General features: G+C 52.8%; 1 protein-coding gene across 1 annotated transcript in view; it reads right to left on the reverse strand.

The window, feature by feature from the left end:
• The window catches only part of ACOXL (acyl-CoA oxidase like), a 347688-nt gene that overhangs the window by 295598 nt on the left and 37399 nt on the right, over positions 1–14691 (reverse strand). The window contains exon 8 of the mRNA XM_062208877.1: positions 14151–14283. Coding sequence (XP_062064861.1) covers positions 14151–14283 — 133 coding nt within the window. The remainder of the gene's footprint in view (positions 1–14150; positions 14284–14691) is intronic.

Here is a 14691-nt window from a genome sequence, read left to right on the forward strand (position 1 = left end):
CTGAGCCTGCTGACCACCCGATACTGTGCTCCGCAGAAGCCCTCTGGCTACCCCTGGCCCCACATGAACATCAGACACAGAATGCCCATTCCTCAGTCTACCCCCTTCATGGCCTCTTCAAACTCTAAATCAGAGGAACTTCCTTGCAGTGCAGGCAGGCTTCCACCACCCCGAACCATGGAAGCATCTGGAAAAACCACTCATCTTCCCAGGAGCAGGGGACGGTGCCTCTCTTGGGGGACGTGGCAGCAGGTATGTGCTAAACACAAGAAACAGCCCTGCCATTGAGGCACCTGATGTTGAGGTCAGGGAGACACCTGCACCTGTATCTGCTTGAATCGAAAAATAGACCAAGGAGGGCTACACAGTGGCCAAAATATGACCTTTCCTGTGGACATAAGCCAGGCTGCAGGAAGTGGCAGGTCTGTAAGTAGAAGAGCTTGTTAATACTGCAGTCCAGCCTTAGACACACGTGTCCACACAGCTCTGGTGGTGCTGGACAGCGAGACGTCCTCACAGAAGGAGCCCGCGCTGGAGCCAGCCCTCCACACCTGCTCCCTGAGGAAGGAGCAAGAGGGAGAAGGGCAGAGCATGTCTATAAAGCCCAGGTCTCGCTCTGAAACACCTTGCTGTGGCAGGGCACTCCACAGCCCTGTGCTGGGGTGAGGGAAGGGTAGGGCAAGGCCAGGTGTGCATGTAAGGAAACGTCTCTGCTGGTGGGAGTGGAGGAGGCACCCTCTTCTTAACTCCCTAGGCAAGTTCAAGTCACACAGTGACCAAAGCAAGACCCACTGCCATCCTTGATCCCCTGCATTGGCCCCAGGCCCTCTGCACAGGGGTCAGGCTCTTTCCTCCACCTCCCCCACACCCACTGTGTATCCTATGTCTTACTTGCACCACTGTCGTGGTTGCCAGCCCTTCGTCCTATCCATCTGCTGCTGACTGCCTGGACAGAGCTCCTACAGGCGATCCTTCCTTCTCAGGCTCCTGTGGCTCACGAGTACCTGTCTCTTGTGGCCGTGGCTCACCTGTCAACTTGGTCCGCGTATCCGCAGCACACTCTCCAAGCAGCCACGTTAAGCTCTCTGTTCATCCACAGCTGGAGCTCCCTGGCTCACTCCTCCATGTCTGCACGTCTGGTCTCGCTTCTGCCCGGACCATCCCTTCTCACTTTGTCAACCAGTGTCTGCTAGTCCCTCGGAGCTCAATGTAAGGTTTTGGGGGGATTCATCTCTGAATGGCTTTTGCTGTCCTTGCTGGCCCTGGCTCTGGTCCTGATAGCAAACTCTATTACAGCATTTACCCCACATTCACTGGAATTGCTGTTTCTAGTCCCTCTGCTCCCTGGCCCTCTGTCCTCCTAAGGAACCCCCACTTGCCAGGGTAAAAACAGATAATTCCGAAAACAGAACCCTAAAAAGCAATCTCAGGGCTGATGCTGTGGTTAAGCAGCCACCTGCAATGCCAGCCCATTTCAGATTGCAGGTTCAGGTCCCAGCTGCTCTGCTTCCAATTCAGCTCCCTGCTAGCACACCTGGGAAGGCAGTAGAAGATGGCTCGAGTACTTGGGCCCCTGCCACCTGTGTGGGAGACCCATGGACCCATGGATGGAGTTCTGGAATTCTGGTTTCTCTTTCTTTCTTTCTTTCTCTTTTTTTTTTTTTTTTTTGACAGGCAGAGTTAGTGAGAGAGAGAGACAGAGAGAAAGGTCTTCCTTTTTCCATTGGTTCACCCCCAAAGTGACCGCTACGGCCAGTGCATTGCAGCCAGTGCGCTGCGCTGATCTGAAGCCAGGAGCCAGGTGCTTCTCCTGGTCTCCCATGCAGGTGCAGGGCCCAAGGACCTGGGCCATCTTCCACTGCCCTCCCGGGCCACAGCAGAGAGCTGGACTGGAAGAGGAGCAACTGGGACTAGAACCCGAGGTGCCAGCACTGCAGGTGGAGGATTAGCCTAGTGAGCCGCAGCACCAGCCATGGGATTCTGGTTTCTCCCTGGATCAGCCCCAGCCACCTCAGCTATTTGGGGAGTGAACAAGCACATGGAAGATCTCTCCCCCTCTCTGTCCCTCTGCCTTTCAAGTAATAAATCTTCTCTTTTTTAAGATTTATTTATTTATTTGAAAGGCAAAGGGACAGAGAGGCAGAGGCAGAGAAAGAAATCTTCCACCACTCATTCATTCTCCAAATGGCCGCCTTGGCCAAAGAACTAATTAGAGGAAAGTTCCCCAGAATGAAAAGAGATGCTAGCTTTCATATTAAAAAGGTGTGACAAGCGCCAAGCAGGCTATGAAAAATCAGACCTAAATACACCACTGAGAGAATTCCACATACCTAAGATAAAGAGCTTGCAGAGCTAAAGGACAGGTGTACCCCAGGGGAACAAATGACTTCCCATCCACAGGCTTGGTGCTAAAAGATCATGGAGCAGCACCTGTAAAGTTGGGGGGGATTATTTTCAACCCAGAAATCTCAGCTAAACTACTATCAAATACGAAGGCAAAATACAGGCTATTTCAGACAGACTAGTACAAGATCCAAATGTTCCCACCCACACACCCTTCCAGGACAAAGCACTTGAGTATATAATACAACAAAGCCAGAGGAAAGCCAGCCAAAAAGATAATAGGGGATTAAGCAAAAGGTGTACTCTCAGAAACCTAGCAAAAAAGAAATACCCAGATGATAAATGCTATTCAAATGTCAGGCTGATCAGAAATCAAAAAGAAAAATCAATGGACTCCACGAGATCTTTGAGGAGAACAATGGTGTAGATGCATGCAGCAGCTAAAAGGAGTAAGAAGCTGGAAGACCTGAGTGCTATGGTGTTGAAGATGTATGTTCCTTTTCCCATCAAGAAAAAAGAGAGGCAATCAAAACTCCAAGAGAATGCAAAACCTTAGGAAAATGAATTATCTAAATATCAAGCAAACAAAAATATGATTTTTAAGTAATCTATACAGTGTAAGAAAAGTTATCCCATTTGACCTTGATGCTAGGGATGGCACACTTCAAATTTAAAGGTGCTGTGACCTCGGCCCTACAAGAGGACATATGATCCTACATGGTTCCTACAAGAGGACATATAATCACTAGATGGTTCTATGGTGAGCAACGCTTCCCGGCCCTGACCCCAGTAATGTAACATGAAGCTGGGTGATGGGTACAGAAGGAAATTAAAAGATGCTTCGGCCTCGATGACATGAAAGCAAACAGTTCAGCTGACGAGTGAGAGTGGATGGAAAGCAGTCAAGAACTAGAGTGGTTAGCACAGGTAGCAGAGGTTTAGGAGTAAGAGGACACCTCAAAATGCCCACGGAAACAGGAGGCAAAGGGAAGTTCCACAGCGGGCATTTGGCCCAGTGGCTAAGCACTGGGAGAAGCACCTGCACCCCCCCGTGGATCCTCGTTCCAGCTTTCTGCTCCTGCAGACTGTTGGAGGTAACAGTGACGGCTCAGGGGGTGGTGCCTGCCACCTCCCTGACAGATCTGGTTTGAGTTCCTGGCTCCTGACTTTGGCACAGCCCAGACCCAGCCGTTGTGGGCATCTGGGAAGTAGATCAGAGTTTCTCTTCCCCATCTCCCCCACATCTGTCAAATAAATCAATTGTTTAAAAAAAAAAAAAAGATGTTTGGTGCAAAAAAAAATTGAAATCTATGTGTACTTTTTTCATAATATACATTTTTCATGAATTTTTGATAGGCAGAGTTAGACAGCAAGAGAGAGAGACAGAGAGAAAGGTCTTCCTTTTCCATTGGATCACCCCCCAAATGGCCGCTACGGCCAGCGCGCTGGGCCAATCCGAAGCCAGGAGCCAGGCGCTTCCTCCTGGTCTCCCATGCAGGTGCAGGGGCCAAGCACTTGGACCATCCTCCACTGCCTTCCTGGGCCACAGCAGAGCTGGACTGGAAGAGGAGCAACTGGGACAGAACTGGTGCCCCAACCAGGACTAGAACCCAGGGTGCCAGCGCTGCAGGCAGAGGATTAGCCTAGTGAGCCGCGGCACTGGCCTCATGAATATTTTGAAGATTCCTCATATTGATAGATGAGCTGGTTGGTCTTGATGGAGTTAAAAATGATGTGGGGTGGGCATTGGGCATAGCAGTTAAGATGCCCCCTGGGGTGCCCACAGCCCATATCAGAGTGGCTGGGTTGGAGTCCGGGTTCCTCTGCTCCCAGTTCTGGCTTCCTGCTAATGTATACCCTAGGAAGGCAATAGGTGATGGCTGACGGGGTTGGGTTTCTGCCACCCATGGGGGAGACCTGAATGGAGTTTCCAGCTCCTGGGTTCTGCCTGGCTCAGCCCTGGCTGCTGCAGACATTTGTGGAGTGAACCAGTAGATGAGATATCTGTCTGCTTTTTGCTCTGTCTCTCAGCATTTCAAATAAGTACGTAAATACATAATTTTAAAATAATGACAATTATGTAAAAATTTAAAAATTGTGAAGGTAAAAAATTAAAAGGGGGCACGGGGTGCAGTGTTATGTCGGTGAACTAAGCTCTCATCTCTCACGGCAGAGACACAGAATCATCTACAGTTGATAACTCCGGCAAAAGTGCATTGAGCCACCACTGGGGAAGCCTCTACCTCAAATCAGAGTGCCTGGGCTCAAGTCCCACCTCTGCTTCTGGTCCAGCTGCCTACTGATGTACCTGGGTCCCTGCCATCCACATGGGAGACCCAGATGGGTTTCCTGACTCCTGGCTTCAGCCTGGCTCAGCTCTGGCTATTGTAAGCTTTTAAGGACTAAGTTAGAGGGTAGAAGATAGCTATCTATATATCTATCTCTTGTTCTTTCAAGTAAATAAGAATAAATAAATAAATTTTAAAAATAAAGCTGATAGATCAAAACAGTTATAACTCATGAATATTGCACTAACCATAATTTTACTTGCCTTCATAGCATTTATAAGGCCCAGCTCACTCTTTAAAGTTTATCTAAGAAAGTGTGAACTTTTTAATTTATTAAATTCCATTTTAGTAGGCAGATATATTCAAAGTCATTTCACTGGATTGAGTTCAAGAAAAACCTTCCCCTGGACCCACTCAGTAGACGTTTGTCATCCATGGCCCTTTTTCCCATCAAAGTAGATTGGACCAGCCTTCTCCCACCCCTCTCCCACTCCCAGCTCAGCTCTCTGCAAGGCTGGCAGTGCCATTGGAAACAAATCAGATCCCAGGTCCCAGTAGAGAAGGAGATCTGGATTCTGGCCCAGCCACTAACCATTTGGCATCAGCCAGATCCCCAGTTTGGATGAAATCTCCTCAGTTTTAAGTGTGGACAACAAATTTTTTTAACCTTTCGTTTGGTTTGGTTTGGTGTGATTGACTTGGTTTTGTTGGTTTGGTTTGATTTGGTTTATTTGGTTTTGTTGGTTTTGTTTGGTTTGGTTGCTTTGGGTTTTTTTGGTTGGTTTAGTTGGTTGGTTTGGTTTGGTTTGGTTTGGTTGGTTGGGTTGGGTTGGTTTCATTTGGTTTGGTTTGGTTTGGTTTGGTTGGTTTGGTTGATTGGATTTTGTTGGTTGACTTTGTTGGTTTGGTTTGGTTGCTTTGGTTTGATTTGGTTGGTTGGTTTGATTTTGTTGGTTTGGTTTGGTTGGTTGGTTGGTTTGGTTTAGATTGGTTGATTTGGTTTTGTTGGTTGGTTTGGTTTGGTTGATTTGGCTTTGTTGGTTGGTTTGGTTTGGTTGGTTGGTTTGGCTTGGTTAGGTACCAAATGCAATATAAATGCAACTGTGCCCCAAGTGATCCAGGAGTGCCAGTAAGCAGGGCTCACGTGGGCACCTAAAGAACCTCTTGCCTGAGGACCTCAGAAACCACCCCAAGGTTGGGGAAGGGCTGCACGCCAGCCCCAGAATGTGAGGCCCAGAAACCCTGGGCACACTCAGTTCCCTCGTCTAGAAAATGGGAGTCACCACAGCATCTGTGACGACGGCATGAGTGATTGTGTGGAGAGCACTCAACACAGGTGAGCTACTCTGTGATGGTGGCCTGAGCTGTCACGACCTTTCTCTGTGGAATCTACTGAGGATGGGACAAAGGAATGGAACAAGGAAGTGAGCAGTGAGGAGAGAGGACAGTGCCCTTCACAAGCCCCTGTGCTGCTGCAAATACCAAGCATCAGACAGCAAAGCCCCTAAAGACAGAGGCCCAGCCATCAGTCATCCAGTCCGACCTCTGAGGGGCACACACGATGGTGCCCGGAGGCAGGTGACAGGGCTCTGTGCAGAGACGAGGCTCCCACAGCTGCAGCCTGGGCATCCTTTCTAACCGTCTCAGGTGAGCAGGCTGCTACGGCAGAGAGAAGCAAGCCTCTGCGCTAGCAGGAGCCCAGCCCAGTACACTTGCAAGCTGTCTACACTTGCATCAGCACGGTGACCTGCATCACAGCTGCCACAGTCCCAGCAGAGGGGTTTACAAACGGCCTGCTCAGCTCTGGTGACTTGATTAAAGGGAGCTCTGCTCTTCGAAATGTCACTGTCACAAACATCTAACTTTGCTGGCCACATCAAACAGGGGGGAATGCCTGAGAACTCTCCTCTCCTACAGCAGAGAAAACCCCCTAGCCTGCCACGTGCTCCCAGGAGGTCCACCAACGAACGTGACCTGGGTGCTCGACTCAGCGGGGAAGAGCTGGGTGCTGGCCCCAGGTCTTCGTGCCAGAGAGCTGAGGCCTCCGTTAGAAATGCTTCCAGGGCTGGCACTGCGATGCAGCTTGTTAAGTCGCCACCTGTGGTGCCAGCATCCCACATTGGAACAACGGTTCAAGTCCTGGCTGCTCCACTTCCCATCCAGCCCCTATGCTAATAAGCCTGGGAAAGCAGCAGAAGATGGCCCAAGTGCTTGGGCCCCTGCACTTACGCCTGGCACAGCCCTAGCCATTGCAACCATTTGGGGAGTGAACCAGCAGATGGAATCTCTCTCTCTCTCTCTCTCTCTCTCTCTCTGTGTGTGTGACTCTGCCTTTCAAATAAATAAACTCTTTATTTTAAAAAATGAGAAAAGTTTTCATAAAAGATATGCACTGAACTTTGACCTTTGGGGTCCCTTCCCACCATAAAAATGACGCACTCTGTTCAATACGCACGGCCACAGTTGCCCTCCACAGGTGTCATTGCCGGGGCTTCCTTACAGTGCTGCCACATTGCAGCCGACCAGAGGGCACGCAGCTGCTTCAGGTCATCTCTGTCACCTTCGGCACTGCCCACTGTGCGAGGAGGAAGGCCCTCGACACATACGCCCAGAATTAAAGGGCAATCCGAGTGGAAATCCTCCCAAATAGCCATCTTGAATGCCTGTGTCAGAGCTATGACTCTCTGGCTGCGCTTGCCTCCAGTTCTTTGGTTTTTAGAAATAAAAGAAAGTAGATGCATCCTTTACATGACAAATACTTACACTTCAGTTGTTAAAACCATAAACAACTTCCATAGAAACGCCACCAAAAAAATCACTGTTTTCATACCCACCCCAACTTATGCTTTTTTAAGACACTGATGAGTCAAATGATGCCCTTAAGAGTCATCTAAATAACTCAACTTCTTATTTGCAATATTGATACTGAGCCTGCCAACTACTCCACTGATGACACCCACTCTCCTTCCCCAGACCACCTTTAAAAATCAACACTCACAGCTGAGAAGCAGCTAAATAAACTGATGACAACAGCAAAACCCCAGCCACTTCTTAAGTACAGAAAGATGTCAAGGAAAGAGCCTTGTAAGTCATTGTTGGTATTTGCCGCCCTCTGGTGGTGGAGCTCAGGAAGTTTCCACATATTTTACAGATGGTACCTCTGAGCATCACACAGGCTATAGCCTGCCTCCCTCAGGGCACTCCTGAATCAGCAGATCCTGCACCTCTGCTCCCTCACCTGTGTGTGTGAGGATCCTTGTGAAAGACTAACTTCAGCCTGGGCAGTGCGAGAGGACCAGCCTGAAGCTGCAGTCACAACACGTCTAAAAAGAAAAGCATCTCAGTCGGCCGGCGCCGCGGCTCAATAGGCTAATCCACCGCCTGCGGTGCCGGCACACCGGGTTCTAGTCCCCATCGGGGCGCCGGATTCTGTCCCGGTTACCCCTCTTCCAGGCCAGCTCTCTGCTATGGCCCGGGAGTGCAGTGGAGGATGGCCCAAGTGCTTGGGCCCTGCACCTGCAGGGGAGACCAGGAGAAGCACCTGGCTCCTGGCTTTGGATCGGCGCAATGCGCTGGCTGCAGTGGCCATTGGAGGGTGAACCAATGGCAAAAGGAAGACCTTTCTCTCTATCTCTCTCTCTCACTGTCCACTCTGCCTGTCAAAAAAAAAAAAAAAAGAAAAGCATCTCAGTGATGCCCCGTAGTTCTGCTCTGTGTGAGAACGGGTGCCTACAGCCAGCCATGTCACACACACGTCTCAGGAGTAAACATCCGTGGACTTTGCCTCATCAACTGCCATGCAACACACACTGCACGGGACATACGTCTTCAGGACATATCTCCGGGAACCCAGACCCCGCTCCCGGCACCCACTGTTACATCTCACAGCACACGCTCCATGTTGGAGACTTGCACTCCCACCCACCCCGCCCCACTCAGCCCCCTCACTGAGCCCCCACGCATGCAAGCCTCTGCAGAAAGGTTTTTTATCTGGCCCTTTGCTGAGGCAAGAGGCATACACCGTCCCCCAGAGCCCAGTCCTCTTACACAGCCTGGGCGGTTTCTCCAAAATGCAGTGTCTGCCAGGTAGAGGATTGCTTTTCCCTAGACAATTCCATGAGCTACTAAGTCATGAGTTGGTCATCCTTGTGTTCCGATTCTTTGTAGTCAGTGGGTGTTTGGAAGCATAGATGATTGGATGGATGGATGGATGGATGGTTGGATGGTTGGCTGGTTAGATGGATGGATGGTTAGATGGATGGATGGATGGATGGATGGATGGGCAGGCAGACAGGAAAATGAGCTGATGGGTGGATAAGCGGAGGAATAAGTAGGTGGGAGGAAGGAAGGAAAACAGGGAAGGGGTATAGAGACTTCCCTGACATCTGTTGCTCTACTAGCCCTGCACTGAGACTCGTTAAACCACTCAATCTCTGCGCACAAATGTCCTGTCAGTCATGATTAAAATGAGATCAATCTAAGTGACAAGGAGAGATGAACATAAAGTGATTCTAGAAGAAAATCAAAGTAGTGATCTCCCAGCAAGAAAATAACAGAGAAAAACCCGATAGTTTCGAAGCAGAGGCCACAGAAGTGAGCTCATTCGCTGGAAGGGCTGAGTAGTCTTCAACTCTGGGGAGTGACGAGGCAGCCAGGCACCCAGGCTGGGCCCTCAGACAGGAAGGATGTCCCCTCTGCTGGTCCCAAGTCTCCCCCACCCAGCCAGTGTCAGCAGACACAGACACAGATGACCAGCCACCAGACACTGGGATGAGGGTGTGGCGGCCAGGGACATCACCAGAGCTGGGTCAGGGCTGGTGAGGGGCTGCCCCAAAGCTAGACCAGAAAACACTGGAGACACAAACCTGCTCTGCTCTGTTTGCCAAACACAGCCCAGGCCAAGCCACTGCCCACCACTCCCTAGGGAGTCCCTGTCATTGCTCTAATTCTCCAAGAACTCTTACAGTCTGAAGGTCATTCAATGACACAATAGCTCAATTCAAGTACCCATCAACAACCAGAAGAGACTGGAAAAGCTTCCCTCCAACTTTACTTCATGTCCCACAATGCCCACGGCCAAACACCACATATCCATCGCAAGGCCCGAGCGTCCTGCCTGAAACCCAGTTCCTGCCTGTGTTCTCCCTTCAGCTCTGGAAACCCAAGAGCTGCCCATCTTACATCCTGCAGGCCCTTGGGACTTGAAGAGAGTCATTCTGTCCCGACTCTTCTCTCGAGACCACATGTCCTGCTCTGCACCCCAGGAGGACAAGTGGGTGGCACGGGGCCCAAGCTTCCACCCCACACCCAACCCTGCTCGACCACAGCTGCTTTCCAACAGCCAGAGTCAGCCTCACATTGCTCCGCCTCAGCTTTGAGCAGCCACCGGGGGTGAGCAGATGCTGTAAACCCCAGCTGTCAGCCTCACAACCTCAGAGGTACTTACAATCATCAGTGCACCTGAGCTTGACCATGCAAGCTTCCACGTCCTGGAATAACAGCGTGTGTACATGGATGACTGGGTACACATGGGCATTGGTATAAGCCCTACATGAGCATCAGCTCACCCAGCCTCACAGCAGCACACTGGCTCTATTCGTAGTGGCTGGAGAGGTTTAGCCACCTGCTGAGGTCATGCAGAGGCAGGATGCAAACCCAGAGAGGCTGGCTCCAGGCTCCATGCTCCCGACTGTGCATCGGGAAGAAGCACAGTCCCCCAGCTGTTTCCACGTGTGCCAGCATGCCCTTCTGTTGGGCAGCCTCTCTTTGCGTGGCTTGGTGCTTGGCACTGGGATGAGATGAGGAGCAAGAGCCAGGCTCCCACCAGCCACAGCCCGGATGGATACTCAGTGGGGAGACCCTCCCTGCCCCCCATTACTCACTGACCAGCCCAAGACCTGCTGTCAGGGACTTGTTGCTCAGGCAGCCATAACAAGTTGGGTGATTTTAAACAAAGAAATGTATTTTCTTAACAATTCTGGAGGCTGGAAGTCCAAGACCAAAAGGCCAGAGGAGTTAGTCTCTGGCGATGCCTCTCTCCCTGGATTACAGACCTGGCCACCCTCTGACTGTCCTTAGCAGACCTGCCCTCTGTGTGAGTGCAGACACACAGCCAGCTCTGGTCTCTCCCTCTTCTACAAACACTAGTCTTAAGGAATTAGGGCTGTCCCCCGCAACCTCACTTAATGACCTCTTTCCACACCCCGTCTCCAAGTCAGTGACATGGGAGGTGGCCGTGTGTTATGACCTGACTTGTGATCTCCCAAACTCATTTGTGAAGCCCTAACCCCTTGTGGGACTCTGACAACCATCAGTGGGTCAGAACCACAATACACTCTGCAAGCTGGGCTCAGTGTCCTGAGAATGGGTGACCCAGGGCCCACATACAGGCTGTGGTCTTCCTGGGAGATGGACAGCTGCAGGGGCTCTGGGGTGTGCACGTGGAAATCAGCCCTGAGCAAGGGCAGCTGAGTATCCCAGAAAGCCCAACAGCATGCATGAGTCTCCCATACACAGCACAGGGGAGCCACCGAGGTGAGGCCAGCAGGGCACAGGGCCAAGGAGGAGAAGTGCACAGGCTGAGGGGTCCCAACAGGGCCCTGGAGACAGAACTTGGGCTCTGGTACTTCCTGGGGAGTCTGGAAGGCCACGAGGGTGACGAGATGGCTGGGACAGTGCTAAGGACTTAGAACTGTATCTGTGTGTCCCATACAGTGCAGATCCCCAACTGTGGCACCAGCAGCACCCAGGTCCTTACTGGAGACGCGAAGCCCCAGCTCCACCCAAGAGCTGCTAGCGGGGGAGCCCAACTCCTGGACCACTCCGAATTTCAAACCTTTGGCAGCTGCTTTTGGGGATGGTGACCACTTTGTCTTACTCCATGCAAAATGAATCCCATTGGATGGGCTGTACTTCCTTGGCCTCTCCCACTCCCTGCACACCCACAGCGGTGTCCCCAGACCCCTTCCTTTTGGGGAAGAGGCCTCCCCACGTGGGCCTCAGAATCCTCACAAGCCGCCCTCCCACTCCCACCAAGGGGTTTCCTTCCCCTGTGTCCCTGCGAACAGTTTAATTTGAAATGGCATTTTGGACACAACAGTAGAGGACAGCTAGCAAGGCCAGCCTTGGGGAGAAAATCTGTAGAATGCCACCGAAATGAAAGATAATCGTGAAAAAGCAGATGTCTGGGCAAAGTTTAAAAGCACCAGGCATGCTCAGCCTTGAGCAAATGTCACCCGGGGCGAGGCGGGGGCGGGGAGAGCGGCGGTGACAGTTCTCTAATACCGCAGGAATGTACATGGGAGGGAGCGACCATCTCTCCACCCACCAGCCAGCACAGCACCAGCAGGACGGTCTCAGGTCTCCATCAGGAAAACATACGTGATGTGTGCAAGACAGAGGCAAACAGAAGCCGGTGAGATCATCCGCGCAGGACACACACACGGTAAGATCAAAGCGGCCCGGCCCACCGGCCAGCAGGGGGGCATCGGCCACGTGTGGACCAAGCAGGGTCTGGGCCCTGCCAGGCTCTGTGCCGGGTCTCCCCTTCGCCAGGCAACAGGTGGGCAGGGCCAATGCCGATGCCGATGCCAGGCGCTGTGGTTTGCTCCAGACACCCAGAAATCCACGGGACACTATGCGCCTCTGTGAACACTGCAGGCCCTTGCTGCCTGGAGGGCAGGAGCCAGGCGTGTGTTCAGGGGAAAGCCCACCGGCCCCTTTCCTGCAGGCAACCCCTGTCTTCCCAGTAACCGCATCAGCAGCCATCACTCCCGTCACAGCTGAGCTAAGGGAATCTCTGCACCAGGGCCGCACACAGGCCTCACTTATGCCTCATCAGCACCCTAAGGCCCATCTTACAGATGAAGAAACTGAGGCTTAGAGCAGGTTATTGCTGGTCACGGTTAGGATGAGATGTGAGTCCAGGGTTCTCCAATGTCGGAACCCATGATTGTGGTCGTGGCCCTACAGTGCCAGGACCAAAGTGTGCACATCAGACACCAACAAGGAACCAATCTAAGACCCTCGGGGCTCAGCAGAGCTGGGCCTTGGACAGCGTCCAGCAGAATGAGACCCCCAGGCTCTCCACCCACTGCCCCCACCCCGCTCCAGCACTGGGTAGACGACAGAGTCTCTCCAGGAACCCCCCTGCCTGCCTCATCGGCACTGCCCCACGCCTGGCCTGGCACGACTCCACCATGGGCCTCAGTGAACTCGGGATTGCTGGTGGCATAGATGTCCCCATACACCTTAACCCTCTTGGAAACTGGCAAGGGCACAGGGTCCCAGCGGACCCTCAAGACCACAGGCCTGCGCCCAGTGCTGTCCTCAGAGGGACCCTCATGCGGGTCTGCGGCAAGGCTGCTGCAATTAGAGGGGATATTTGCAGGCACAGCCACCGCGGCCTCTGCTAACCGCATCTCCTCTTCACTACGATTCTGAGTCCATCTGCTTCTCTCCCCATGCCACCTTCTGGGGGCCTGGAGACAGGGGCAAGGCATTTTCTCACCCGCTGGAAGAGCCGGCTCTCCCTGCACCAGCACCGGCGTTAGCAACTCCATCACGAGGCTTTCCTGGGCTCTCTCTCTCCCTTCCTCAGCTCGTCCAGCTCAGGGTCCAGCTGAGCCACTCCTGACCAGGGACCACAGAACCAAACACCCACCTCACCCTGTGGAAAGGGCCCGGCCAAAGTGCAGGAACCCAGCCATGGTCACGGCCAGGGTCTCGGCAGCACCCACCAGCGGGAAGAGCATGGCCGGGGGCAGCTGGGGCCAGGGCTGGCTGGCTGTGCAGCAGACCCAGTGGGAGGGAGGGGAGAAGGACTTGCGTGCTATTGAGGCCGCTGCAGCTGACATCAGGCGTGGAGTCAGGTGAATGAAACCTCTTCCTCTTGATGGGAACCTGGACTCAAGCCAGGCAATATACACTCCTGGGGAGCCTCGGCTTTTCTTCCAGCTTCCGCAGGTGCACTGGGCCTTAGAGCTGGCTCTCCCCTCATGCCAAGAGACAGCAAAGGCCCAGAGAAGACAACAGTGGGGGAGGAGGAGGAGGGAGGCCACAGAGCTTCTCCCAGCTGCTCTTTTCCAAACCACAATATGGGAGAGGGAGGCAGAGATGGCTTCTGGAGGACTGGCCTCGTGGACTCCAGCCTGTGACCATGACTGTCCCATCCCAGATAGCCCCGAGAGGCTCAGCGCCCATTGATGAACCCAGCCACGGCCTTACGCGTGAGTCAGCCCTCAGCCACCCCACCAGACATGCTTGTCCTGAACCAACCGTCCTCCCTGGTCACAGCCCACAGCTCCGTGGCCACAAGGCCCACGCTCCCCGTGGCCCCCACGGTGAGCAGCACACATCTGGGGTGCAGATGGGCAGGATGCCATCTTAAGGGGGCAGAATGTATTCCCTGCGTGTGGTCAACTGGCACCCTGCAGTGTCACCTTGGGAACCCTGGCCACATCACACCAACTATCACAGCTGTTCTCCACCCCCAGGAGGCCAATTAAGACGGTCAACTACCTTCATGGCGCCCATGGCTTGGAAAGTCACTGCTAATCTGGAGGGAGTCAGTGCCGCCAGCATGGCGTTGAATCTGGCACTCATGTTCTTAATAGGTGAATGGTACTGCCCATCTGGTGTCACGGAGCCAAACCTGTGGTGAGGGGACGGGTGACATGGGAAAGAGGTGGGGTTAGCAAGAAACAAGGATGTCCCCCACGTGCACACACCCCCACCCCAGAGCCTCCATGAGCCAGAGAGTAGATTAAGGAGGGAGGGGGAGGTCCTCCCCCAGGACCTGCTGAGAAAGGCTCCACTCGTGGGAGGCAACACCAGGCTTTGGTCCGCCAGCAGCCTGCAGCTCGGCAGGAGAGGGGTACGAGGACAGCAAGGATACTGCTTTACCACATTCATGCAGATGTCTTGCTAGACTATCCATTCTATCCCATCATGCTTATACCCAGCCATACGTAAATGCCACACTGCCTTGATTGCTGTAGCTTTGAAATGTGTTTTCAGGGGCTGGCACTGTGGCCTAGCGCGTTAAGCCTCCACATGCAGC

This window comes from Lepus europaeus, chromosome 13 (genome assembly GCF_033115175.1).
Source record: "Lepus europaeus isolate LE1 chromosome 13, mLepTim1.pri, whole genome shotgun sequence".
In the NCBI taxonomy this organism is placed as follows: domain Eukaryota; kingdom Metazoa; phylum Chordata; class Mammalia; order Lagomorpha; family Leporidae; genus Lepus; species Lepus europaeus.